Source organism: Rhinopithecus bieti, unplaced genomic scaffold (genome assembly GCF_001698545.2).
Source record: "Rhinopithecus bieti isolate Rb0 unplaced genomic scaffold, ASM169854v2 scaffold_10584, whole genome shotgun sequence".
NCBI classification, from domain to species: domain Eukaryota; kingdom Metazoa; phylum Chordata; class Mammalia; order Primates; family Cercopithecidae; genus Rhinopithecus; species Rhinopithecus bieti.
The window spans coordinates 130754-158572 of record NW_016806721.1 but is presented as its reverse complement, the minus strand read 5'-3'; the positions used below and the strand labels follow the sequence as shown (position 1 = coordinate 158572).

The following is a 27819-nucleotide window of genomic DNA, read 5'->3' as shown; positions in this document are numbered from 1 at the left end:
TATATAAAAGAAAATAAACCTATATTAAATTTCCAAACATGTCAGAAGCAGTTTCTACAGGGAATAATGCATCTCAATGCAACTTTAAATTAACAGAGAAAACATAATAGGAAACATTACATAAGGGAAAATAGTTAAACTTAAATAAAAGTTAGAAGAAATGAACATGAATTACATGCATTCATGAAATATAGTAGGTTAGGGTTAAAGATAAAATGTAACTTTTCACCAATCCCACAAAAATTAAATATCAAGATTATAAATTACATATATTACAAAGGACATGGATATCTTTAAAATCCTGTACTATATACACATACCGACGCACAAAAGTTAGATGTTCATAGATTAGAAGTCCTAGGAAAACTCAAACTACTTGCAGAGAAAACCAAATATCACTTCAGTAAACAATATGTCAGTGGATTCTTATCAGTGCCAAACTAAAATTATTTGTCCAAAATATTACAACCTAATGATTCTAAAAACTTCCAGCGAAGTCTAATTCTTTAGTGATGATATCCTGAAACACCAGTGTCTTATTGGTTTTTAGTGAAAATTATAGGTAGCCTACTTCGTTAAGTAGCAAAATATCTCTCCCTATATATAGATATCAAAAAATCAAATATCTATCTATATACATATGTATATTGATATATATTGTCACCCAGGCTGGAGCAAAGTGGCATGATCTCATCTCACTGTAACCTCCACCCCCTGGGATCAGGCCATTCTCCTGCTTCAGCCTCCCGAGTAGCTAGTATTATAGGCACCCGCCACCATGCCCAGCTATATTATTTTTAGTACAGATGGGATTTCACCATGTTGACCAAGCTGGCCTCGAACTCCTGACTTCAAGTGATCCACCTGCCTCGGCCTCCCAAAGTGCTAGGATTGCAGGCGTGAGCCACTGCACCTGGCCGGTTTGCTATTTTTTAATAATGGCTTTACATTTGTGAAAAAAGGAATAATAAACTCATAAGGCCACCTATAAATGATTCAGCATTTCTATTTTCAAATGAAAATATAGGGGCTGGATGTTGTAGCTCCCACTTGTAATTCCAGCACTCTGGGAGGCTGAGGCAGGAGGATCGCTTGAGCCCAGGAGTTTGAGAGCAGTCTAGGCAACATGGTAAATACCATCTAAACAAAAAATTAAAGAAAATTTTTAAAAATTAAAAAGACCAGGTGTGGTGGTGCACACCTGTAACACCATCACTTTGGGATGCTGAGGCAGAAGGATTGCTTGAGCCCATGAGTTTGAGACCAGCCTGGGCAATATAGTAAGACTTTGTCTCTACAAAAAGTACAAAAATTAGCCAGGCATGGTGGCACATGCCTGTTTACCCAGCTACTTAGGAGGCTGAGGTTGGAGGATCACTTGAGCCCAGGGGTCAAGGCTATATAGTGAGTCATGATCATACCACTGCACTCCAGTCTGGGCAACAGAGTCTCTCTAAGAAAATGAAAATAAAATGAAAGTATTTTTATAATAGAAAAAATAAAACAAATCTCTCTCAGGTTTATATAGCTTTATATGCCATAGCTATGGCAATGCATTATTCATGGAATTTATTTCACTTCCTGAAAAAGGGATCAAAGTATTTAGTCAATATTCTCTGTGGCTACATTTGAAAACTATAAGGCTATTTTAACTGCATAAAATGAAAACTGAAATCATTCAATGGTAATTCCAGAAACAGCACACCTAGTTTTACATTAATTATGGATATAATTGGTTACATTACAGCAGTAAGACATTGCCTAAAGTAGAAAATAAAAGAGAATCAAGTTTCAGAGGTCTGTAGACCTAGCAAAATTACCAATAAATGAAAATTTGGGGAAGATAAGACTATGATGATTACATGAAAATCCTTAATATCAATTGAATTGAGTACCAATGTAAACAGCATACACAGTGCATTACAACAATAAAGCCTCACTTACAGTGTTTTAATGTGTAAAGATGGTAGATAAAATAGATTTGGCAAATATCTTATTTTACTGATATTCATTTTAATATAACATGAAGTCAAATGTTAAGTCTTTATAGGGCAAACAATGTAACAATTAATCTACCAATATAATTCTCATAAGAACAACAAAACATGAATTCAAAAGGATGAACAATGGTTAGCATGACAGATGCCTTGTAATTAACATTAATGCCACAGAAATCACTTCTGATGTGACCACAGCATGCAATATTTCTAATACTTATATTGCTTATTTTAAAATTACGGGAAGTCATCAATGTCCCTAAACCAGGACTTTTCAAAAACCTCAATGAGGTTTTCTGTATCTTCAAAAGCCATCCAAAATTCTGTTGTAATCATGGAAGAGCAAAAATCTAGAAATTTTATCTGATTTTGAATTTTAAAAATAAAATTAATCTTAAGTTTAACAAATGTTCACCCCTTTAAAAACAAATGTATACAATCACAGTTCAGTCTTTCAGAGAAAGCGTTATTAGTAAACTACAAAATAAAGAAGAGCTATAAAATTATTAAGACAAGAAATGATGACAGCCTTTGTGGTAGTTTGCAAATTTTTCCCATCGCTTTATTTCCCTTTGCAAGGTGACTTTACTATTCCTCCAGCCAGGAAGTTGAATCAATTTCTTATCACTTGAATCCGGACTCAACCTTGTAACTTGCATTGGTTTATGGGACATTACTAAACTTGCCCCCAAGCAGAGGATTGAGAAATACTTTCACTTTGGGACTTGCTGTCTATTGCTGCAGGGCACCATTCTGCCACCACATGTTCAAGCTTGGAGTAACCTCCTACTGGATGAGAGACCACACGGAGTACCATTTCAACCATCATACCAACTTAGACATGTATGTTAGGGTACTCTAGGTTATCCAACCCCAGGTCAGTCTGTGTAAACAAGGAAAACTGCCTATTGAACAAAGTTGAGAAAATGAATACTTCTGGTTTTAAGCTATTAAGTTTTGGGCAAAGGTTGTTTTTTTCTTTTGTTTGTTTTTTTGTTGTTGTTGTTTGTTTGTTTTTGTTTGTTTTTTCCCAGCAAAAGCTAACTGAATCCATCATTACATATAACTTTTAGAAAATTAAACTATTTTTTGTAACTGTCATGACAACAAAAATAGTTTACAAATCTCACCATGATTAAACCAAAACATTAAATTAAATTCAATAACATTATAGATGGACATAAAGTACTTAATCAAAAATAATATTTATATACTTCCCATTAGAAGTTATGTAGTTGTCCATAATATTCATTAATTTTGAAATAGCATATGAGATTAGGTGTTTGATTAACTATTTAGCCAATTTCACATTATTCCAAATAAAATATAAAGCACTGGGAAATATTGTAATTAATTTCTCTGTAAAATCATTTTACTAGATTGCATTATTTTCCAGTTTATCTCTTTGATAAACTCTGTTACCTGGCATGGGCAGGAGTATTTTGATTCTACTTCCCTGGTTTAATTTTTGATGACCAAAAGAGGACCACCAACACTGGAAACATATGGTAACTTGCATGAAACAAAACATGACAAGCTGACAGCAAATTGCAGATATATGAGGAAGGCAAAAATGACATTGTGTTATATAGAGACTGAATTAAGAAGAAAAAGTAGGTGTCATTGTTAATTTGCAGGCATTTGCATTATTTGTGGTCACTTTCTCTTGTCCTCCTCCCTGACAAAATTAAAAATGTGGTAAACTGCAGCATTAGATTCAGTAAAACTTAGAAAAGGAATGGATGGAAAAGTAAAAGAAAAATAAACATGCATTAATACATCACATTTTGTCCTCCACAAGTACTAGAGGATAAAAAGCAGAAAGAAAATGATACTTTATACCAGCTTGTTTAAATAATTCACTTCAAATAGTTCTCAGCAAGAAATGAAATAGCAGACAGCCATTAATTATACCTAAGGTAAATTGAAGGAGAACATTTGCACTAATTTGCATTTCAAGAAATAAGAAAAAGTTAGAGAAAATGAATTTAACAAATATTTTATCAGAAAAAAGAGCAAATACTGCTATAATAACTTTTACTTAAGTGATCTTTACAAGACCATCTGTGGAAATAAAGTAGTGAATATCAGACACAGGAAAAAATAGGACATTTAATTGACTGTTCCTTTTATTGTTTACTTCCTTATTTTCTAGTCATTCAAATTTCAAAATTAATACTTTCGTAACTTGGTTCAAGACTAGACCACGTAATTCAGTTTCAGAGTGGTGCCAGGGTCAAAGAAACAGTTCAGCTGCACAAAGTACATTTCAATAGTTCAAAACTTTTATTTGCATATCTGAAAAAATGATGAAAAGATTATAAATCCGTAATTCCTTTCCTGTCCATATTCACTTTTCCAGGATCTGGCAAATAACTACAGTACATTCCAGTTTTTCTCTCCCTCTTCCAACCCCTTTTCTTTCCTTAATTATGTAGGTTGACCTAACCTTTCTTTAGCAAAAAAAGAAAGGACCTGTAACTGAGAAGAAAAGAGAACGAATCACAGGATTCTCTTTGGCCCTGAGGGACAGGGCACTAAAACTGCGGCCTTAAACTGGATCACACTTTGGTCCTATGATAGATACTTGGTATAACAATTTTGAAAACACAGAAATATCTACATAAAATTTGTGATCTGTCTCATGTTTTGTTTTATTATCTGATGTAACTTTTATTAATAAAGTGGTGATATTTTTTCATCTTTTTAAATATAAAGATATACAAACGTATAGATGAAAGGATGTTCTCATCGTGAAAGCAAGGGCAAAAATAGAGGATAGGTAAGATGGCAAGGGTGATTCAGCAATGTAGTAAAACAATTTTAAAGAGTAAGTTGTCCATGTTGCGTTTCAAATTATTTGCATACCAAAGTTTAACTCTCCAATTCCTTAAAACGGTAGTCAGTTCTGTGTGTACCTTTTAGGGGGTAAAGAGATTAAGGAAATGACAGAGATCTATATTTGGGTGGATGCCATGACCAAGGAAAGAACTTTCATATGATTAGGGGAAAAGAGAAGAATTCAGCTGAGATAGGAAATTGAAGCTAGAGGTGACTTAAGTCCCCTGGAAATCCACAGAAATCTTATGTGCATAATTGGATCATCCACAGAATACAGAACAAGGATTGAAGCTGAATTTTTAAAATTTCTTGTTATTTTATTATTTTATTTGAAACAGGGTGTCCCTTTGTCACCCAGGCTGGAGTGCAGATCTCTGTTCACAGCAGCCTCATCTTCTAGGCTCAAGCCATCCTCTGCCTCAGCCATGTGAATAGCTGGGACTACACCACATGCCACCGTGCCTGGCAAATTTTTTATTTTTTTGTAGAGACAAGGTGTTGTCATGTTGTCCAAGCTGGTCTCAAACTCCTGGGCTCCAGTAATTCTCTCGCCTTGGCCTCCCAAAGTGATGGGATTACAGGTGTGAGTCAGAGCACCCAGCCAATTTTTTAAGTTTCTAAAAAGGCAAGGTGATCAAAGGTAACCTATGGGTTCACTTGTAATAAAAATTGTGTTCTTAGCATCTTAATAAAATGGATGAAACCAAAACCATGTCAAATATATATTTTTCTTTCTTTCCTTAGGGCTTCATATTGCCAGAGTCTTGTTATATCTTAGTAAATTAGGGATAAAGATTATTCATTTTGTCACAAATGTGCTATTTCAAAGCAAGTTCTTATTTATAGGAGACTACTTATTTATTCAAAGGAGATGTCAATTGCTGGGCATATAGAATATTACAAGAGGAGATTATACCTAAATCTTTCAATTGTTTTATTAATGCAAACCAAAGGAAAATCGGAGGAAAAGTATGATGAAAGCTCACGGAAAGGTGAAATCATGACAATAAATGATAAGCCTTATTGTCATGATGACAATAAACGATGAGCTTTTACAGTGAGGAGGAAATGTATAGTAAAGAAATGTGTATAGAGAATTATCTGCAGTATTTGTTACTGGATTTTCTTTTGATTAGTCTACTGAGTGTACGATGAGAAAAGCACAGAATGATCGAGAGATATTTGTCAAAGGCAGGGTTTTCAAGCTACAGTGCAGGGTACCAAGGGCATTGCAAACCCCTGCCATTAGAGAAGGAAGACCTCCTTGCCCCTGGGCTTTACCTTGCTTTTGTTTGTTTTTCTATGATTTTACTTAAGAAACAATGCCACATCTAAAGAAAATTATAAAACATCCATCCAGACAATAAAGATACTCTTAATTTATAATAAATAAGAGGGATGGATTTTAGTATGAAGATACCAAGTGTTTCTATTTTTAACAAATTACATATCTTTGTGCCTTGGTACCATGCCATTAATAAAATTTCTAACACACTCTTTCTCAGAAATATTAGGAACAGTGATGGTCTAATGCATTAAACCTCCATAAACAAAAATAATAGGAAAGAATGAAGTGCTTTCTTCAGTTAATAAAATGTCTGTTTGATATTTCTAAAGAAATATATTTCTTAATCTGAAATTCAGTAGAGTAACAAAGTGTAAGCTGATTGACACTTTAGAGTTTCAGCACCTTGAGGATGAATTCCAAATTCTTTAGCTCTTGAACCCTGCATGCCTGAAACCCTATGCTGCTTTCCAAATTCATGTTTCTCTACTCCTTTATATCCTTATTCTCCAAATTTTTTTTTTTTTTTTTTTTTTTTTTGCTCGCACATTCTATGAAATCTTTTTTTAAAACTATGGCATCTTGAATATTATAAAGCTGATATTTGAAATTTTTAATATCAACAGTTTAATAGTTGCAAGGAATAAAATGTCTGATGCTGGTACAATATCAAGTGTAGATTTAAAATGCATTTTGTGGAATACTTTAAGGATATGGAGCTCTAGATTGACCTTATCCTAATGATAGAACATGTCCCCCTTATCACCTCCTCAATCATCAGTAAAACCGGCCTCTTTTTTGTTTGTTTGTTTGTTTTTAGACACAGTTTCGCTCTTGTTGCCCAGGCTGGAGTGCAATGGCGTGATCTCGGCTCACTGCAACCTCTGCCTCCCGGCTTCAAGCCATTCTCCTGCCTCAGCATTCAGAGTAGCTGGGATTACAGGAGAGTGCTACCATGCCCTAATTTTGTATTTTTAGTAGAGATGGGGTTTCACCATGTTGATCAGGCTGGTCGTGAACTCCAGATGTCAAGTGATCTACCTGCCTCGGCCTCCTAAAGCGCTGGGATTACAGGCGCGAGCCACCGCACCCGGCCTCGGCCTCACTTTTATCAGAGAAATGTTTGCGTTGTTCAATTCAAATGATGTATTAGTGTTATCATAATTAAGTATTTTACAAAAATAATGAGTCAGAGAGATTTTACCATGAATGTGTAGCATAGATGAATGTGAACGTTGCCCCTCAGTAGTTCATACCCAGCATCTGGTACTGTTTTTTGAGCCGGAGTCTCCTGTTACTCAGGTTGGAGTGCAACGCCGATTTCGGCTCACTGCAACCTCTGCTTCCCGGGTTCAAGCAATTCTCCTGCCTCAGTCTCCCTAGTAGCTGGGTTTACAGGTGCACACCACCACGCCCGGCTAATTTTTGTATTTTTATTAGAGACAAGGTTTCACCAGGTTGGTCAGGTTGGTCTCGAACTCCTGACCTCAGGTGATCCACCCGCGATTCTGCTGCCTCAGCCTCTGAAGTAGCTGGGATTACAGGAGCCCGTCACCACGCCCAGCTATTTTTTTTTTTTTTTTTTTGTATTTTTAGTAGAGACGGGGTTTCACCATGTTGGCCAGGATGGTCGCGATCTCTTGACCTCATGATCCGCCCACCTCGGCCTCCCAAAGTGCTGGGATTACAGGCGTGAGCCACCGCGCCCGGTCTACATTTTTAAAATAAGGGAAATGTGGTGGTAATAGAAAAGTTGGAAAAACCCTGAGTAGCAAGCTTCAGAGTCTCAGGGCAGATTAAATTTCAGAAAGGGTGCCTTTGAAATTGAGAATTTTCAGTAACTTCCCTGTCTGTTAACCGCCTGGAAATTTGAACGCCTCTCAGGGGTGTTTGTCTGGGTTTGAGGCTCTTGTTTTATATAATTTTCAAATCACCAAACCAAACTGACCTAGTCACAGCTTCCTGGACAAATAATGTCTTTTATAAATGATTTTTTTTTTTTTTCCTACAAACATCAAGTGATTTTGAATTCCAATCCAATCATTCTTCAAAGTCCAATTCAAATTCCAATCCAGTCATTCTTCAAAGCCCAATTCAAATACACGATTGATTCATGAACAGTAATTTAGTGTAGAGGACCGGATTTCAAGTCAAAATATTGTCATTATTAATTGTTCACATGCTCAGATCCCAGACCTGACTTCTAAAGAAGAATAACTTTAACTGATAAAAGCAACTTCATCAAGCACCACCATAGTTCCATAGTCATAAAAAACAGAACAGTATCATTCTGCAGCTGAAGTGCTACCGTCCTGTCCCCAATTTTGTGTTGTTTTTGGTGCATACTACTGACAGGGGGATACGAGTGCTGAATCAGTTATATTTACACAGATGGGAACATAATAAAGCCATAAAGCCCAGAAAATTCAAAGTTAGATCTCTTCAAATCTTTTTGGAGCATGTAGTCACCATAACTATTGAAAGAATATGACTATTGTATTTCAGACAATACAATTTCATTCTAGGATCTAATTCACCCTTGTTTATATTGGTAAAAACTTTTGAAACAAGAATAAAAGATGAGGAATAATGAGATCAGCTCTTATATATGCAAAGCATTCTGTTTGTCTAAAGTGACGGAGAAGTATTTTTTCAAATATTTAATTTATATTCTTTGAATATGTGAATCATTCATTCACCCAATAAAGTAAATGTTCACTGAAATGTGTACTTTTTTCTGTATGTAAATACACTGTAATAAAAAGTTTAAAAGTTGCACTGGGCATTTAATATACAAGAGGCAGTGTTGCACGAAGTGATCAAAACATAAGATTGCTGCTCTATAGAATTTACACTTTTTAACTTTATTCTTTGGAATAAACAAGTGTTTCATATTTAATAATGCAGAATCCATTACATATGTGACAACTGAGACAAAATATCTTGCCACAAACTTATTGAATGTGTTTATTTTAGTAGCTGTTAGAGGGGCAATGGTTTTGAAGCTGTTGATCAAACATATCACAGGATCATGGAATCAATTTAGTTGGTTACAACAATTATTTATACATATATGTGCACCTGCATATAATTAAATTAGAATAGATGGGCTTGGCTAGAATAGATTCGAAATGTTCAGAGTGTGAAAAATGTGTTTCTTACTGTGGTTCATATTCAGAAAAGACTGAGAAACACTGAACTAGTGTAAGTATTGCTAATATATTTCTTGTGGTCTGCTTCTAGGGCTTTGGGGGAAAAAAGGAATTTTTTAGTAAATCTGTCTCTTCATCATGACTTAGAGGATTCTGTATAGCAGTAGTCAGCCCACATACGTGCAAATATGTGATTTTGGGGTAGTGAAGGAATATACTAAATGGAGAACAATTTCTTTTGGCTTCATTAAAAGAAATAATACTGATGGTGCTTGTAATCCTAGCTACTTAGAAAGCTGAGTCAGGAAGGCTGCTTGAGGCCAGGAACTCGAGGCTCTAGTGTGCAATAATCACACCTGTGAATAGCCACTGCATTCTAGCCTGGACAACACAGCTAGACTCTGTCTCCACAGAAAGAAGAAGAGGAAGAAGTGGAGGAAGAAGAAAAAGAGGAGGAGGAAGAAAAAGAAGAGGAGGAAGAGGAAGAGCAGGAGGAGGAGAAGGAAGGGAAATAACACTGATACTTCTTTAAAATTCCTATTCACTGGAGAGTGGCATCAATATGATATGGTTCCATGTTTCTTTACGCAAACAAAAAAAAAAAAATTATAGAGCCTAAGTACCTATTTAAAGAAAAACTACACAGCATGAATCTCAAGAAAACTCTTACAGTAAGCCAAGAATGTTACCCAGAACAGGAATAATAATAGAATTCTATAGACATTCCCTTCACCTTCTTACTGAGAAGACTGCGGATTCCTTTCACTGTTGTAGGAATTTCCCAGTGGTTAAGGACCTAAGGATCAAAGCTTGACAGACCTGGAGTTGCATTCCTGCCCAACAACGTTTTTTCCTGATACTCAGATAAGTTACCTAACTCGTTTGAGCCAAGTGCTCTTTCACAGCTGTGAGAGTATTCTGATGAGTAGGCTAATGTTTGCTTACTATGGAATGCTGTTAGCACTGGTTGAGAATATGTCCCAGGCTCTTCAGCAATTAATGCTTGAAAAGTACTTAGTAATTGGTAGCAGGAGTTATTCAAGATGTAGTAAAAGGTTTCTGTTACATAATTTTGTGTGCTACCCTAGGGCTGATTTTTTTTTTTTTTTTTTTTTTTTTTTTTTTTTTTTTTTTTTTTAAGACAGGGACTCGCTCTCCCAGGCTGGAGCACAGTTGTGCCATCTCAGCCCACTGCAGCCTCTGCCTCCTGAGTTCAAGTGATTCTCATGCCTCAGCCTCCTCCCAAATAGCTAGGATTACAGGTGCAAGCCACCATGCCCAGCTAATTTTTGTATTTTTAGTAGCGACAAGGCTTTGCCACGTTGGCCAGACTGGTCTCAAACACCTGACCTCAAGTGATCCACCTGAACTCAAGTGATCCACCTTCCTTGTCCTCCCAAAGTTCTGGGATTACAGGCATGGGCCACTGCGCCTGGCTGGTCTGAAAACTCTTAACAATGAATGACATTGCTATATTACATTATTTTAAGGAATTTAAAGTTACATAATATTGGCTAGCATCTCAGTGTTACCCTTTTCTTAATATTTTCCTGTTACAGATTCTCTGCAATAGGTTGTTATTCACACAAATCTGGTACTTTACAGAATAGCAATCTGAGCAGATACAGAATAGCAATCTGAGCAAAAGCTTCCCTTTTGTTCTAGGTCTGCTGTATCATCATCTCTCATCTTTCTTGGGGAAAGACAAAAGTATAGGGTTATATCCTCTCTCTCTCTCTCTCTCTCTCTCTCTCTCTCTCTGTGTGTGTGTGTGTGTGTGTGTGTGTGTGTGTGTGTTGGTGGAGACAAAGATGAAAAACCACAGGTAATTCTTAAAGTATTTGTTTATAAGGGCAATTAAATTTGAGGTAATGAACGAATCTTCATTTCTTGTAAGGCTTCAGTAGTGTCTGAGAGATCTCACCAGTGATAGACAATGGTGTAATCTCTAGAAAAAAATACACAGTAAGAAGAACTCCTTTTAAAGCTGCCCTGACATGCTTTTTTGTTTGTTTTTAAGTCCAAAGAATATTGTACCTCTGCAACCAAGTTTGCCTACACATATTATTTAGGAACTTCAAACTGTCTCCCAGTTTTAATGAGGGTCTTCTACCATAGCATTGTTTTTTTTTTTCCCCCCCACTCCTAACCTGGTCCAAAGTGCTGAAACTATTGCATACTTTCTTCTAAGGTTGCAGTTCAGCATTCAACCGATATAAATCGAAAGACAGATTTTCTTTTCCTGAAGAATATGTAAAAAAGATATTTTGTAGAGTGTGAATTGTTAAAAAGCAACGAATCAGCATTGAAAGATCTCATTCCAGTCATAGCATTGACGTTTAGGTTGCATGATTTGAGGCAAGTGAGTTGCCATATACAAGACGATATCTTCCTATGTCTAGCATTAGGGATTAAATACAGTCATAAGAATCAAAATGCTTTGTAAATTGCAAAGTATAATGTTAAAAAGAATTTGAACTAAAATCAGTAGGTATGTGAATGGTTTCAGAGTTTACATCAGTGGGTACATGGGTTGGTTCAAGGGCATATCTGAGTCACATAAATTTGCATAAAGATTTAATTTATTTATGTTTATATTTACATATTTTCCTCAGCTTTCAGTGGACCCAATTAAAGATGTCTGGCTCTAAAAATATTAAAAAGCATTGTATTATGCAAACGAGTGCTACCTTTTCTATGTTCACCACTGGGTGTCTCTTAACCAGCAGGATGCATGCAACCCCTAGAAACAGGTTTAGATGAATTATTTGCAAATGTTTGCAAAATGGAACATAAATAGGCTAAGTTTATCAAAATTGCAAACATTCAAGTCCCATTATGTCTAATGCTGTCAGAAATAGTGTAAATATTTGCTATAGATTAATTAAAATAGTCTATTTACAGGCACACAATGTAGAATCTACTTTTATTCAGATAAGGTGTACAGAGGAAGAAGTGACTTGAGGTTTGAATTCTGGCTCACCTTGGAGTCCTGAAACTTTGGACGCATCACTTATACTTCCTAAGTCTCCAGTGACTCATCTGCAAAATGGGAATAAAACGATCTACATTGTCCACCTGACAGGGTTGTTGTGAAATCAAATTCAAATCCAATTAAAGCTTAACATACTATGTTATGTAGAAATCATTAACAACAGCACATATTTGTTTTTGATTGCCTTGCTATAGGTTATTGGCTGGGTAATAATTTGGTAACCAAAATAGACATGTCCCCTGGGTTATTTCTAGGTCAGCACTATAGTGAAATAGCAAACTAAAAATTTAAAACTCTAAAGATTATGAAGCAAATGGAAGTTGTGTTTGATGCAAGGGGATAAGGATAACAAAACAGCCAAAGCAAAGTTAACCCATGCACAATTTAATAGTTAACTTCCTTTTAGAACCACTTTTGAGTAAGAAGAATATCAAAGTAAATATTAGGACTCACTTATAAATAAAAAAAGTCAGAGTATATTATTAGACATATGAGATGTGGCCTAAACAGTTGATATGAACTTCAGGGCCTAAGGCAGATTTACTTGAAATAGAAAATATTGAAAACAGAATATTCAAGCATTAAATTTGATAAATCAGAAAAATGACAATAATATAAAAAAGAAAAGTAGAAAAGGAATTCAAAATATAAAAAATATTTAATTGATTAAAACTAAAACTCTTTCTAAGTAAAAAAAATATATAGTAGGAAGACAATTGACTGTTCAGAATGTTTAAATAAAAGGAAAACGCAAAAGGCAGTATTAGGTATTAAATGATATGTCTGTGTAAAGGGAAAATTTTGTATGAAAATAAAATGTAATAAAAGCGAGTTCTGTTGATTTAGAATATTACAGAACAGTTTTCATATAAAAAATTAGAAAATTAGTCAAATATTTTGCTTTAGAAGAGTCTCCATGACTAGGCAATTTCATGATGGAATTAAATCATACCTTTAAGGACAAGTAATCCTGTCTTACTAAAATTGATGTAATGTATAGGACCAAAATTAAAGTCTCTCAATGACTGGATTTAATGAAATATTAAGAGAAAAGTAAGAAAAAAAAAAAGAGAAAAAAACTAAAACTAAGTATATGCAATAATTCACAGTAAAGTATTAATAAACTTAATTCAACGGTTTATTAAGACTGCTACCTCATGAACAAGAAAAGTTCATCCCAATAATAAAAGATACATCACCATTTGCGTATCTTTTCATGTCATTTACTCAATATATTAAATAACAAAATGATTAAAATCATCTTGATAGATATCTACAAATATGTGAAAAAACATACCTGACTAAACTGTAATTTATATGATAACATTTATGCCTGACTAAAGTATAATCAGGTTAATAGTAGAAGGAATGATTTGTAGTCTCCATGTTACTCGACCTATCAGAGGCTGTTTTTCACTCTTTCAACCTGGAAACACTTTCATCTTTCTTCTCTCTGCTTCCAGGATACTGTATTCTTTTGGCTTCTTGACCTATCTCACTGGCCTTTCCCTCTTAGACGGTGACTGGCTCTTTCACTCTTCTCAAACTCTTCAATATTAGAGTGCCCAATAATTCATTCCATGGACATCTTATATTTCCCATCTATTCTTACTTCCCTGGTATTCCTGTCCAATCTCATTTATAACACACACACACACACACACACCCTGCACTTCCAACGTGAAATCTAGACTCATATGTCCACCAGCATGCTCATCTATTAGACAAAATTAATAGTTCCACAGCTGTGTTCCTAACCTACCCCCACCCCTACATTCCCAATTCTTCTTTGCAGTGATTAGTGGCAATTGCTGAGACCAAAAAATCTTCATATCATGTTACATTTTCTCTTCCTCTTAATATACCATATGCAAATCTGCCATCAATTCCTTTGACTCTACTTTCAAATCATACTCTCCTTGACAATAATGCCCATCAAATAGTGAGGATTAAATGAGCTAACACATGTAAAACATTTAGTGCAATGTTTGGTCAGGAATAAAATAATTAAAATAAAATGCTAAATGACTAACAGGAAATATGCAATGCTTATAAGGAGAAGATTGTTAAGAAATGTTTCTGAACAACACAAAAGAGGTTTAGAAACAAATGAGAAAAGAGCCATGTTCCTAGATAGGGAGACTCAATATTATCAGCTTGGTGCAAAAGTAACTGTGATTTTTGCCATAAAGATCATAGCAAAAGCTGCAATTGCTTTTGCACCAACCTAACATAAAGATGTCCTTCTCCAAAAATTAAATATAACCATAATTAACTTCCCAACAGAAATTTTTATGAAACTTGACAACTGATTATTAAGTTTATTTTGAGAAGAAAGTGCACAATAGGCAAAAGCTTTTCAAAAGTAGCAAAAACAAAGAACTCACTCTATCAATTAGAAAAAAAAAAAATTTTACAGCTAGACTTTGGGTTTCTTGCAAGTATATCAATAGAACAGCATAGAGTTACTGGAAATAAATCTGTGTATGCTTGAGAAGGCACTGTATAAGAAAGGTTGTATTTCAATTCAGTAAAAAAAAAAAAAAAAAAATAACCTACCCAATTACAGTATTGGGGACTATTGGTTTCTCAAAATAAAGAAAGAAAGAAGGAGGAGGAAGGGCAAGAAGGAGGGGAAGAGAAAAGGAGAGGAACAGGAAGAAGAGGGAGAAGGGCAAGAAAAGAAAGAGACGGAGGAAGAAAGGATCCTACCTAATACATCAAACTCCAGAAAGGTTTTTACAAATCTCCCTCACTCTTTAACAATTACTTCTTTAAATTTTTTCAAACAACCAACAATTTCATAATACAAGTTTATGGTATAAAACAGAAAAAGCAAAAGTCAAAAAAAAAAAAAAAAGATTATTTCATAGCACCGTATACCATGAATCCCTACCGTACCCTAACCCATATCTCCAGAAACATATTCATGAAAGTCAAGCTCAAATAAACTAATCTGGATAGAGGAAAAGCAGATAGTATATAGAGAGTGCTAGAAAAATCTCCTAAGTATTGAGCACTGTGTACACCATGGAAGTATTCTATAGGATAGAAAGTGCAGCTAAGAACCATGGAATTAAAATCCATAACTGGTTGGCACAAATCATTTAGAAACACCTCAAAACCTCAGAAGAGACAGAACAGTCACAGTCTGCCTTTCTCTTTCCAACTACGATCTCTCCAGCAAAACAAACAAAAGAGCTAGACAGTAGCCCCCCACCTCAAATTGTAACTCATCAGGAGTAATCAAACTAAGTAAGAAAAGTGCTTCTATCATTAAACTTAAATATTACATAGTTTTAATAAAACCAAATTCACAGACAGCAAAACATCATTATAAGATAAAAGGAAGACTGCAGACCAAAGGAAAATTCTGAGATTCACTATTATACAAAAAATATATGAATTAGAGAGTGTGAGGGCAAAATTTATTTGAAAAAAGAAAGAATAGAATCATAGAAAAACTCTAGATGACAGTTACTTGTATTTAGAGGAAAAATACAGAGTTAAAAATTATTCATGAAATTATGATGGCTGTGGGGAACAAAGATGACCTAACGTAAGAATTATTGCTTTCTCTCTGAAGTAGAAGAAACCAACACACAAAACTGAAAAGCTATTAAGTGACAAAATAGGTAAAATTTCTCTGAAATGAAAAAAGTGAAATGGTAAAAATACAGCAGGCATCCAAGCAGAACATTCATGTCATCAAAAGGAGAAAAATACCAGGGTGCCCTCAGATTTCTTACGGCAATATTCAGTGCTTGGACTTAATAGAGAAGTGCGTTCCCAAATCTGAGGCAAGGAAGGCATGAACCATTAATAACACTCCCAGAAAAGAATAAAGGCAACAGTCAGACACCCGAAGCATGAAATATTTCAAGGATTAAAAAACCAACTAGCACTGTTACAGTTCTTTTAGAATCAGCCTAGCAAATTTTCTGGCTTATCCCGGAAAATCCCCCATGCAGGTAAATAAAACGAATGAAAACTAGCAAACAAAACTAATGAAGAATACAAGGAAGGAAGGAAAGATTTGACTAATGAACTGAGAAATGGAAAATCCATAACATAAAGAAGACTAGAGATGATGTGTAACTGCAGCCATTTATATGTAGAATCAAGGCCAAAGACCCGACGCAGTTAAAGTTGCAGAACGGAACGTAAATATTATGAATTCTGACAAAGTTAAAGTAATATAATTATCAACAAACTGGAAATGAAGAGAAGTGAGGACAAACTGGAGAGCAGCTAATCATCTCCATTTACACTGCAGGGAGTTAACAAAAGCTGTCTGAAATTAAAACATGGAGCTAATGCATCCAGCTTCTTAGTGGTATTTATAATCTTTTATTCTTAACCATAAAGACAAGTTTTATTTTAAAAGGTTCTGCGGTAAAGAAATATTTAAGTTCAGCCATTTTCTAATTTATTATTTTTTCTATTAAATCACATATATTAATTACAAATAGCCTTCACGTATCTATATTTATTCTTTTATTTGTGCAAATATATAATTTTAGAGTTGTGGTATATTCATGAAATGTTAACAGTATTTTTTTTTTTTTTCTGAGTGTAAAGACTTTGGAGTGGTTTGTGTCTTTTTAAAACTTGACTAAAGTGATTACTAAAAGCATAAACTTTATCTCCATTACAAATCTAATAGGATAATGATAACCATGATAATAAAATGATTAGGAAAGCCTTCAGATATCTACGTATATGAATTAGCTTGTATGAAAGAAAGAAATCTAAATAGAGGAGATTTGCTACGATACCTAAATGAAAGGGTGAGGAGATTAGCATGCCATGTAATCATGTAAAAAGACATGTGCTGTGCTCGCCTGGCCCCATGGCTTTGTGTCTGAATTCTATAAAGAATAATTGAACATACAAGGTGCAAAACAGGTGGAACCAAGAACTGGGTTGACATCACAGTGAAATGGACATGATGGGAAAAACAGAGCCTTTTGCTCACCTCTGCTAATACTGGTGTCCTGAGAACTCAAGACTTATTTGCTTAACTGTGCAGTTACTAGAATTTGAATTATCTGGCAGTAGTTCCTCTGTCACCATGAACAGTCTGCCATGTAGAAAGCTGGGATCAGTGGTAGTGCTGAGATACCACCTCAACTAATAATCCTTGAACAGGAAACAAACAATCCAAGAGGCTTGTTCAGTTCGTCTCAGCCAAGAGGTTCTGAAGAACTACATGATGCAAATTTTGCTGGTTAGAAGTAGTTAAATGCATGTAATTTGACCACATGACTACCTTGGACTCGTGTAACCTTGGGAAACATACTTCAGTTACGTTTTTTAAAAAGCTTGAAGACTAGGTGTCCTAAATTCCTGATATTTTAAATGTTTTGGCCTAAAGTTGGACCAAGTGCCTTAAAAATGGATGCAGAATGTTATAATCATTACCATTTATATAAACTAGCCCAAGTTACGCATGCTTTGTATTGTTCTTCTCTGAATAGTATTATATATTTAACTTCATAAATGTTCTATAGTAATCTTCCCTGAGAATAATGTTAATTTTGAAAAATACATTGAATTCTAAGATGTTTCCTGGATATACTATGATATGTTTTTTGTTTACAATTTTGTTGGACAACTTAGAAAAGCTTAATTTTTGAAAAGCATAAAAAAGGGTATAAATTGCTAAGGCTAATAATAGAACTTAGATATCTAAATATCTGTAGATATTTAGTGATGGGGAGAGGGTGAGAGGAGCTTGTAAAGTTGGTCCAGCCCATAGTGGATTAGGTTAGGTGACTAAATGTGCATTTATGGGTGACTGCATTTTCTGTCCAATAGAAATATCTTTATTATCTTCCCATGTGTAGGACTAAATGCCTGCATTACCACAAAGTAACTTTAAGAAAATTCTGTATGTCAGAGGGGAATACTGGCTAAATTTAAAGACAGCAACAGGGTGGCATTAATGAAGGCTAAACATACACAATCACACACAGAAATCAAAATTCCTGTACCCAGCAGGTTTTTTTCTCTCAGCTTCATCAAATCTTCCAAAGTGCCTTTTAGGTTTTCTAATAGATTTCCTTACCGTACAACTACAGGAACTTTGGAATTTCATCATAAAATTGTTGACTCTATGAAAATGTGTGAAAAGATTGAAACATATAACAGAATTTTTAAAATTAAAAATCCCATTTCTACTTCCGTTACTGAAATGTTTGTGTTCTACCTTAACCTATGAGTTAAGTACTTTGATAAGTTTGTACCAAACTCACTTAATGATGAGCAAACTAAGGCTAAGAGAAATTGGGGCTGGCTTTCTAGAATTAAAAAGGCATTCATGGACAAGTGAATCATAATGTGAGAGGCGCTTATAAAATATATTTTCCTCTTTATTTTAAATATTTATCCAACTTTTAGGTTCATAAAGTAGTTCAGCCACTGTGGAAAGCAGTCTGGAGATTTCTTACATATTTATTTTTGAAGTGTATGTGGAAAGAATTTTCCAAGAAGTGCATGAGTCTGCTCCTACTTCTGTTCTTGCACCAGATTTCCTGTCTGGATACCAATGTGCCTGCCTTTCCCATGCTTCGTAGTTATAGGGAGACAAACAATAATGAAGGAAGACACAGGAAGGACCAGCATCAGGGTTGGGACGTGAAGGGGAGCACATATTCTTCAGTCAATACAGTAGGTTTTGGAAATGCTTGTGAACATGGAGTTAGCTTTCTCAGGGATGGAAATTAGGAAGTGCAAGTGGCCCCACCTCACACTTTCATGCTATAATGTTAGTGCACTCTATCCTCTATGGTCCATAGATGGAATCCACACATATTCCTGTTTCTCAAGAGAAACTTAATTTGACACCTGTCATTATGCTCTCAGAAATGTCCTGGCTGAGAAGATAAATTCTACAACCTGCCTGATCGTAGAGGGTTTCACAATCATTTAAATCTTGTTCCCAGGTAGCCACTACAAATGCATCTAAATGACTTCAGAGATAAATCATTTCTCCTGTCCCTGGACTTATCAATAGGAGGCATTTTCAGAGAAGTTTTGGCCTATGCTTAGTCCCACTTGCTTCCTATGTTAAGCAGCTTCTTGATTTCCATGTATAAGTTTTAATTCCTTCAAATACTGCATTATTTAATAGTGCCGAACACAATAACTCAGTAAATAACTGTCAAAGACGATGACTTTCAATCAAAGTAATACACTAATATATGTAACCATGCTTTCTGTTTTTCCTTTTCATAAAACAAAATAAAGCAAAATAACTAAACTTTTATTTTAAATTTAATACTTTTTTAACGTTTAATGATGTAAGCTCAGGTATTCATAAATCTGTCTACTGTGTTACTTGTCTGACCGATACCCGGAAAGTAAATTAATATCAAAATAAAATTTCTAGTACCAGAATAGAGTCAATACAGTATATTAGAAGCTGTATCAGTTTTCATATTTTAAAAAAGAAATTTGAAGTTAATATAGTTATCCTAATTAAATGTTTTATGAAAAGCAATCTTTTGTTCTGTTTTATTTTGATATTTAAGGAAAATAACTTTGATACAAATTATTCAAATTATGGCTCACTATGCAACCCATTTGCTAATCTTCTACATCAATTAAAATATTAAAACATTATTTTAGCCTAAAATAGACTTTCATATTTATGAAATAAGTATAACCCTTTTTCAACTTTTATATAACACAATTCCCATTATTTCTATCTTAAACTTATTTCCACAAATATACATATAGCTCGGGGGGATATGTAATAGGAGATAGGAAAATTCTAGTAAGTTTTGATATATCCAAGATATTTACTACCTTCTGAGAGGCAATGTACATAAGCCAAAATGAACAAAATCTAAGCTACAATATTAATTTTTAGCATGCTTGTAAGAGATAAAACACAGGTAGCACATGTGAACACACACATATTTGAAGGATATTCTCACTTGTTTTGCATAATGTACATCCAGAAATAAATTTAATTTCTACATTAAAATTCTTTGTCATTTCTTTTAGAAAATGCATGTCTATTAAAGCTGATGAGATATATAATATGTTGAATTAAAATCATTAATTCAAATCAGTTCCTTCTTGAAAAAAATATTCAAGACATATCAAATGCCCCCTTTGGATTTACTATAACTTTATATTTTAATTTCCAGTGAAAATAGAGAGGCACATTTTACAGAGCAGTAAAAGCAACACTGCAGGTTAGTTCAGAATGGTTCTCTAATATTTGTCGGGTTGAAACCAACCTCCACTGATTTTCAATTATTTTATCATTTGATTTCTAAACATAGGTGTTTAGCTTAGGGAAGCTAAACACATGCTGAAGAGATAAGGGGATTCTATCCTGCTATTTCAAGCTAAAACATAACCTCTAAATTATCTTTTAGAGTAAACCAAAGCCAGTATCACATACCTTTCGAGAATGAATTTCTTTCACATACAATGGAAGTAGAAACTCAGATATACCTTCAAGTCGGATTCCCTTCTTGGTGACTCTCAGATTTCCCATACCATCCTACAAGCAATGAAATACAGTTCACTTTTAGGTTAATTGGAGAATGAATATCTGGCCATAATTTTCTTAGGCCTAAATTGAGAAAACAGTGAGCTCAAATCAGTGATGATTTAAGGAAAATGAGAGACTGAATCTACTTAATTAATGATTGCAGCACTTTGCATGCATATAGAGGGCTCTATTTAAAATGAACAGGAAAAGAGGATTTCAATGACTGTGTCTTCTTCCAGCCCTACCAGGGACTAGGATTTGCCCATGAGTAAAGTCTTTACTTTCTTCATGCATAAGTCGGTTCAACTATTTATTTTGTGTAATGATGCTTGCTACCTGACTGCTGGAAAGAGCTTTGTTTGCAGAGAAATCTAGTAATATTTTTACATTACAGTCACACAAATAACTCTAAAATATTCAGTCACATTTGTACAATACTTTTAACAGTAATTAATGATTGTCTGATATTAGTAACCATGATGTTCCAGTGTTCAAACCTGTCAGATCCTTTAGAAAATAGCAGTTTATGAGAAGGATAAAACAGGTACACAAATAATGCTTATGAGACAGAATAAAATAACTAAGCAGAATGCTATTGGGAATTAAAGAAAGGAGGTTTTATATCTGATAAGATAGTAAACCATTTCTCATGGAAGAGATTGACTACGATAGTCATTAAGAATGTGGAATTTCAACAGGGAAGGTGCCTGGAGGTTGGAACAAAATGAACATAGCATCTGATCTCACTAATGTATGAGATTTCTATTTTCGAATATTGGGAGAGAAAGCAATGGAGAGTACATTTTGGGGCCAGAGAAAGGAAAAGCCACAGATACAAAGCTAAGGAGGATGTACTTCAGTCAGATTCCAAAAGAAGACACTATATAAAGGTTCTTACATAGTTCAACGGCTTGAAATGATTGGACGCAGGCTTCAAGAAGATTAATCTGGCAGAAGTACTGTTTAGGACTAACTGATACAGTATTATTAATAATGCATAACTGGGGAGTAGTTTGAGGAATATGCTGGAAGAAAAATTTACAGACTTGATGGCTAATTTTATGTGGAGATACTGAAAGGAAGAATTTTTAAGATTAATCCAAGGTTTCACAACTAAGCATGAATAAGAAAATATAGTCACTTTAAAAACAGAAACAGTAAAATTTGTAAGCTCAATCCCAAAGTAAATTTAGCTTTTCACTTTCTAACATTATATCTTCATTACAAAATTTGTTATATATATATATAATTATGTATATAAAATCATATAATCGATTATAATCATAATCAATTGATCATATATAATCATATATAGTTGATTATATATAACATAGTTGATCATGTATATAATCATATATAATCAATGATATATAATCATATTTTAATTATAGGACAATACATAATCATATACAATTATATATGCTTATCTGTATTAATGTATACATATATATGTCTCAACCAGCACATCCACAGAAAGGGATGAGGACGTGGGCCGGGCATGGTAGCTCACGCCTGTAAAATCCCAGCACTTTGGGAGGCTGAGGTGAGCAGATCATGAGGTCAGGAGATCAAGACCATCCTGGCTAACACGGTGAAACCCCATCTCTACTAAAAATACAAAAAATTAGCCAGGCATGGTGGCAGGCATGATTGCCTGTAGCCCCAGCTACTTGGGAGGCTGAGGCAGGAAAATGGCATGAACCCGGGAGGTGGAGCTTGCAGTGAGCCAAGATCATGCCACTGCACTCCAGCCTGGGCAACAGAGTGAGACTCTGTCTCAAAAAACAAAAAACAAAAAAAAAAAAAAAAAAAGAAAGAAAGAAAAGAAAAGAAAGGGATGAGGACGTGACAAGAAATACCTGAATCTATCATTATGGATAAGCAAGCCCAACGTGGACAGATGTATATAAAACCAAGGATAAATTCTTGGATGATATCAATGGGTTGGGAAAATATCATATATATATATATGTGTGTATATATATATATATTTGCTATTTTACTTTTTTTTATTATTATACTTCAAGTTCTAGGGTACATGGGCACAACGTGCAGGTTTATTACATATGTACACTTGTGCGATATTGGTGTGCTGCACCCATCAACTCGTCAGCACCCATCAACTCGTCATTTACATCAGGGATAACTCCCAATGGCATCCCTCCCTGCTCCCCGCTCCCCATAATAGGCCCCACTGTGTGATGTTCCCCTTCCCACGTCCAAGTGATCTCATTGATCAATTCCCACCTACGAGTGGAAACATGCGGTGTTTTGGTTTTCTTGTTCTTGCGATATTTGCTGAGATGATGGTTTCCAGCTGCATCCATGTCCTACAAGGACACGAACTCATCCTTTTTTATGGCTGCATAGTATTCCATGGTGGTTTATGTGCCCACATTTTCTTAATCCAGTCTGTTACTGATGGACATTTGGTTGATTCCAAGTCTTTGCTCTTGTGAATAGTGCCACATATGAACATATATGTGCATGTGTCTTTATAGCAGCATGGATTTATAATCCTTTGGGTACATCCCAGTAATGGGATGGCTGGGTCAATGGTATTTCTAGTTCTAGACCTTGAGGAATCGCCATACTGTTTTCCATAACGGTTGAACTAGTTTACAATCCCACAACAGTGTAATAGTGTTTCCATTTCTCACATCCTCTTCCAACAACGTTGTTTCCTGACTTTTTAAACGAATGCCATTCTAACTGGTGGAGATGGTGTCTCATTGTGATTTTTGATTTCCATTTCTCTGATGGCGAGTGAGGTGAGCATTTTTTCATGTATTCTGTTGGCTTATATGCATGTCTTCTTTTGAGAAATGTCTGTTCATATCCTTTGCCCACTTTTGATGGGGTTGTTTTTTTCTCGTAAATTTGTCTTTTGATAATACTTCAGGATGATATTAGGATGATAATCTATCCTGGTTTCTCTGAGACTGAGACAGGGCTGATTTACACCAGTTTTATAGTATCCTCTTGCATTTTCAAAAATAAAAAGTGGTTCAGATTTAGACATTCAATTACGTTACCACCCACTTACTGGCTCTAATAAGTGTGGCTTTGCAGGATTGTACTTATCTAAGAACAGAAACAGAAATGAAAGTGAGAAAAACTCAAAAGTGAGGATTTGCTAGACAGCAATGACAGAAAGTCATAGAAATGTGGTATTCTTAAAGTGGCAAAAAAAAAAAAAAAGATGTTTTCAAATGACTAACCATTATTTTTCTCATTGACTCAGGACAAGGAAAGTCAGTAGCGGGGTTGGGTTACCAAAACAGTGCACAGTCAAAGAATGGCAAATGGTGATAAACTAATGATGAAGGTCAATAGATGTTAAGAAATATGGCAATTATAATATGAAGACAGGTTTATCATCAGAAAGTATAATTTTAGATTTGGAGATCTTGAAGTTGAGAGCATGTTCAGGCATAATAAGACTTACAGAACACCTGCAGGGGTGGAGGCAGATTTAAGAAGACAGAGAATTATCTGGTATTCAGGAAGCCAAGAATATCAATTAGAACTTATAACCTAACATGGGGCTTTAAAGCACTATTTTGTGTAAGTGGAATTTTCTGGACTAAATTTCACATGGTGACTGTCCATATATATTCTTAAATGCCTGCTGGAAGAAAATGTTCTGAAGTGCTCTCCGTAGAGTTGTTACAGAAATACCTAATTTCACTGGGAGACTATCTCAAAGCAATGGAAACAAGTTCTAACACAATTGTAATTCCCATGTCAATATTAATACTAAAAAACATTCTGATGAGATGCTTGGAAATAAGAGGACCGGGCATCCACAGTTAGGTGTGTTATTACTTATGCTATTTCTGTCTTTGATTTTGGAGTTTTCAGTCTTGAGCTTCATGTGTTTTCTTCTTACATTTTCTATTTAATATATGATTTCAGATATACAATCACATTTCATTTAAATTAGATAAAACAATTCTCCTCTGTAAATGTAGGCCTGTTTTTTGTGTGTGTGTCTGTTTTGAGGAGTCTCGCTCTGTCACCAGGCTGGAGTGCAGCGGCGCAATCTTGGCTTCCTGCAACCTCCACCTCCCGCATTCAATTGATTCTCCTGCCCAGCCTCCTGAGTAGCTGGGACTACAGGTGTGCACCACCATGCCCACGTAAATTTGTACTTTTAGTAGCGACAGGGTTTCACTATGTTGGACAAGGACTGTTCTTATAATATTGTGTTGTGAATCTAACCTCACTTCACTATGTCTATTTGTTTCTCATTTTTCCTGTGTTGTATGAAAAAAACGAATTTTCAAGTTTTTCCATATTATTCAGAGGAAATGATAAAATGTATAAAGCTGTATAACAAATACTCCATATGTAATCAACCTGACTCTCATACTCAGGCATTAAGTCCGGTAACAATTTATGAGTTGATGAAATTATCTGGTTTTCCTTCTGCAAGAGCATTAGAAATTAAATTTATTTTTAGTGTCACTACAGTTTTCTGATTCATTATTTTCTTGATCCCTTCAATATCTGAAAGGGAGAAAATGATTTAATTTTCTGTTCAGGAAGACATTGTTACCCGAAGGTAAAAGACTCTAATGTACTAGACCTAGACCTTGTTTTGGTTCTGCCACTTCTTCCCTTTGTTAAGTATTAACCACTTAACTAATCACTGTGTGTCTTAATTTTATCATCTGTAAATGCAATAATAAGTTATGCATCTATGATAAAGATTACATGAGGATGTAGAAAGCTTAAAATAGTGCCTAATTTTTGTCAAACTACTCAATAGTTTTAACTGTTATTAACATTTTACTTAAATTTTAGTTTTGCCTTATATATTATAAAATTCATGTTGTTTATTTTCAGAGAAATTACCTTGGAACTTCAGTATAATCTACATCAAATTTCATCATCATTACAGTTATGATACTTTTGTGCATCATCCTGTAATCTCACACATTGCTATGGTTCAAATGTGTCCCCCCTAAAATTTAGGTATTGAAACTTAAGGGCCAATGTGACAGCGTTAAGAGGTGGAGCCTTTCAGAGGTGATTAAGCCAGGATGGCTCCTCCCTTGTGAATGGAACTAAGGTCCTTATAAAAGAGGTAAGTGAGGCTTCACACAGTGTTTCAACCTCTTGCTCTTCTGCCTTCCCCCAGATAGAACACAGAGCATTCCTTTCCTCTGAAGGACGCAGCAACAATGTGCCAACTTAGAAGCAAACAGCAGCCTTCATCAGACAACAGAACCTGCTAGCACCTTGATCTTGGACTTCCTAGCCTCCAAAACTGTAAGAAAATATTTTCTGGTGGTTTTTTTGTTTTTGTTATTTTTTTTCTAAATTACCCAGTTTTGGGTATTTTGTTACAGTAGCAAAAACTGACTAGAGCACATGTGATTTACCTATTTTTCACAGACAATATAGTGTCATTTTGGAAGGGGATATGAAATCAGACATTTGGAATTTGAAATTTCACTTTTCTATTTACTAACTGTTGACTTTGACATGTTGTTTATCTAAACTCAAATGTGTCTTTTATAAACATCAGAAAATAACAGTATTTGTCACAGGGATGTTGTATTAATTTAATAAGACACTATGTAAATGAATTAATACTGGACTTGGTATATTTTTAATAATTATTCCCTTTACTTGTGGGTTATTGAAATCACTATTTTAGAAAGTAGATTTAGTGTGTAATCAACACATTTAAAAAATATCAACTTCTCTTATTTGTATTTCTTCCTTTTCATTTCCAACGACACTATGACAGTTCAAGATCACTTTATCTCCAGCTTGGAGATTGCCACCTAACCACTGTTTACATTGTTATTTCATTATTTTAGTATTATTTTTGCTCAAAAGCCCACAATGTCACCTTAGCCTCTGAGTATAGATTTGTGTCCTATATTTTGAATATTTAATGTGCTTTCTAAATAATCCACTGTGATTATCACATTCATGTTTAGGGGAAATATTATAAAACAGACTCTTTCACTGTGCCCCAACTCCTTCTTCAGAATAAATTTCTAAATTTGCTAAGTGTCCCCTCCAATCCTGTTTGTTTTTAGGTGTTTGTTGGAGTCGTCGGTTTTTTTTTTTTTGTCTGTTTTTGCTTTTTGTTCATCACTCAACTTATACTTCCACTCCTCCACTAAACTGTACTGCCAGCAGTTTTTTATTTATTTATTTATTTATTTTCAGAACAGCTCCATGTTTTGCCATCTAAATTTCCTGATCCGTGCATTCTAGCTGTTTGAGATAATCTTCACTCCAATTTCCTTTTAAGGCTTTTACCCATAATCCAGAGAACTGCCTGTCCAAAGAATACCATGGTTAATATCCTAGTCAGAAATAACGTTGCTATCTACTCTATATTTACAAAATGCTATATCAGTATTTCTTATTCCAATTTTAGTTAACTGTGCATACATTTTTATCTCTTCTTTAAAATTTTATGATAAATCTTAGTTATCTTCATGTTCATTCATTCATCTTGCATAATCCTTCCAATAGTAGATATAAAGTATGTGGTCAGTAAAATGTTGATTGTTGAATTTAACAGAATTTACCTCTTTACTTAAATAACAAAAAACTCCAAAATTAAATTAATACCCTTGTAAAGATCACAATTACTAAAATTTATAAAATTTTCCTTTAAAAACTGAAAGTAATCTTTATCATAATTTTCATTTAACATTTTTGACAAAGTAGAGGATTCTTTGTAGAGAAATGCTTACTGGAACTTCTTATGAGAGACTGACTGAAAAATAAATTGTACGTTTGAAAGTCAGCAAAAAGAATATTAAGAATATTTAACTTTAAATTTCTAATGACTGTTTAAATTTAAATTTAAAATGACATTTTAAATTTAAAATCCATAACCAGAACTTTGCAATGATGTGATGATAATTCACTTCCTCCTCAAAGTTATTAATGACATTCGGTTACCAGAAATTAGAAGTTACTTAAATGTTTTCTACTCCAAAGATTCAAGATACTGCTTAACAGAGAAATGTAATGGCCAGAGGGCTGAGCATTCTGGCATG

At 34.6% G+C, this 27819-nt stretch overlaps 1 protein-coding gene across 1 annotated transcript in view; it reads right to left on the bottom strand.

Annotated features, from left to right (window-relative positions):
- SGCZ (sarcoglycan zeta) overlaps positions 1-27819 on the bottom strand; it is a 319472-nt gene that overhangs the window by 210343 nt on the left and 81310 nt on the right. Inside the window, exon 2 of the mRNA XM_017877508.1 lies at positions 20690-20791. Coding sequence (XP_017732997.1) covers positions 20690-20791 — 102 coding nt within the window. The remainder of the gene's footprint in view (positions 1-20689; positions 20792-27819) is intronic.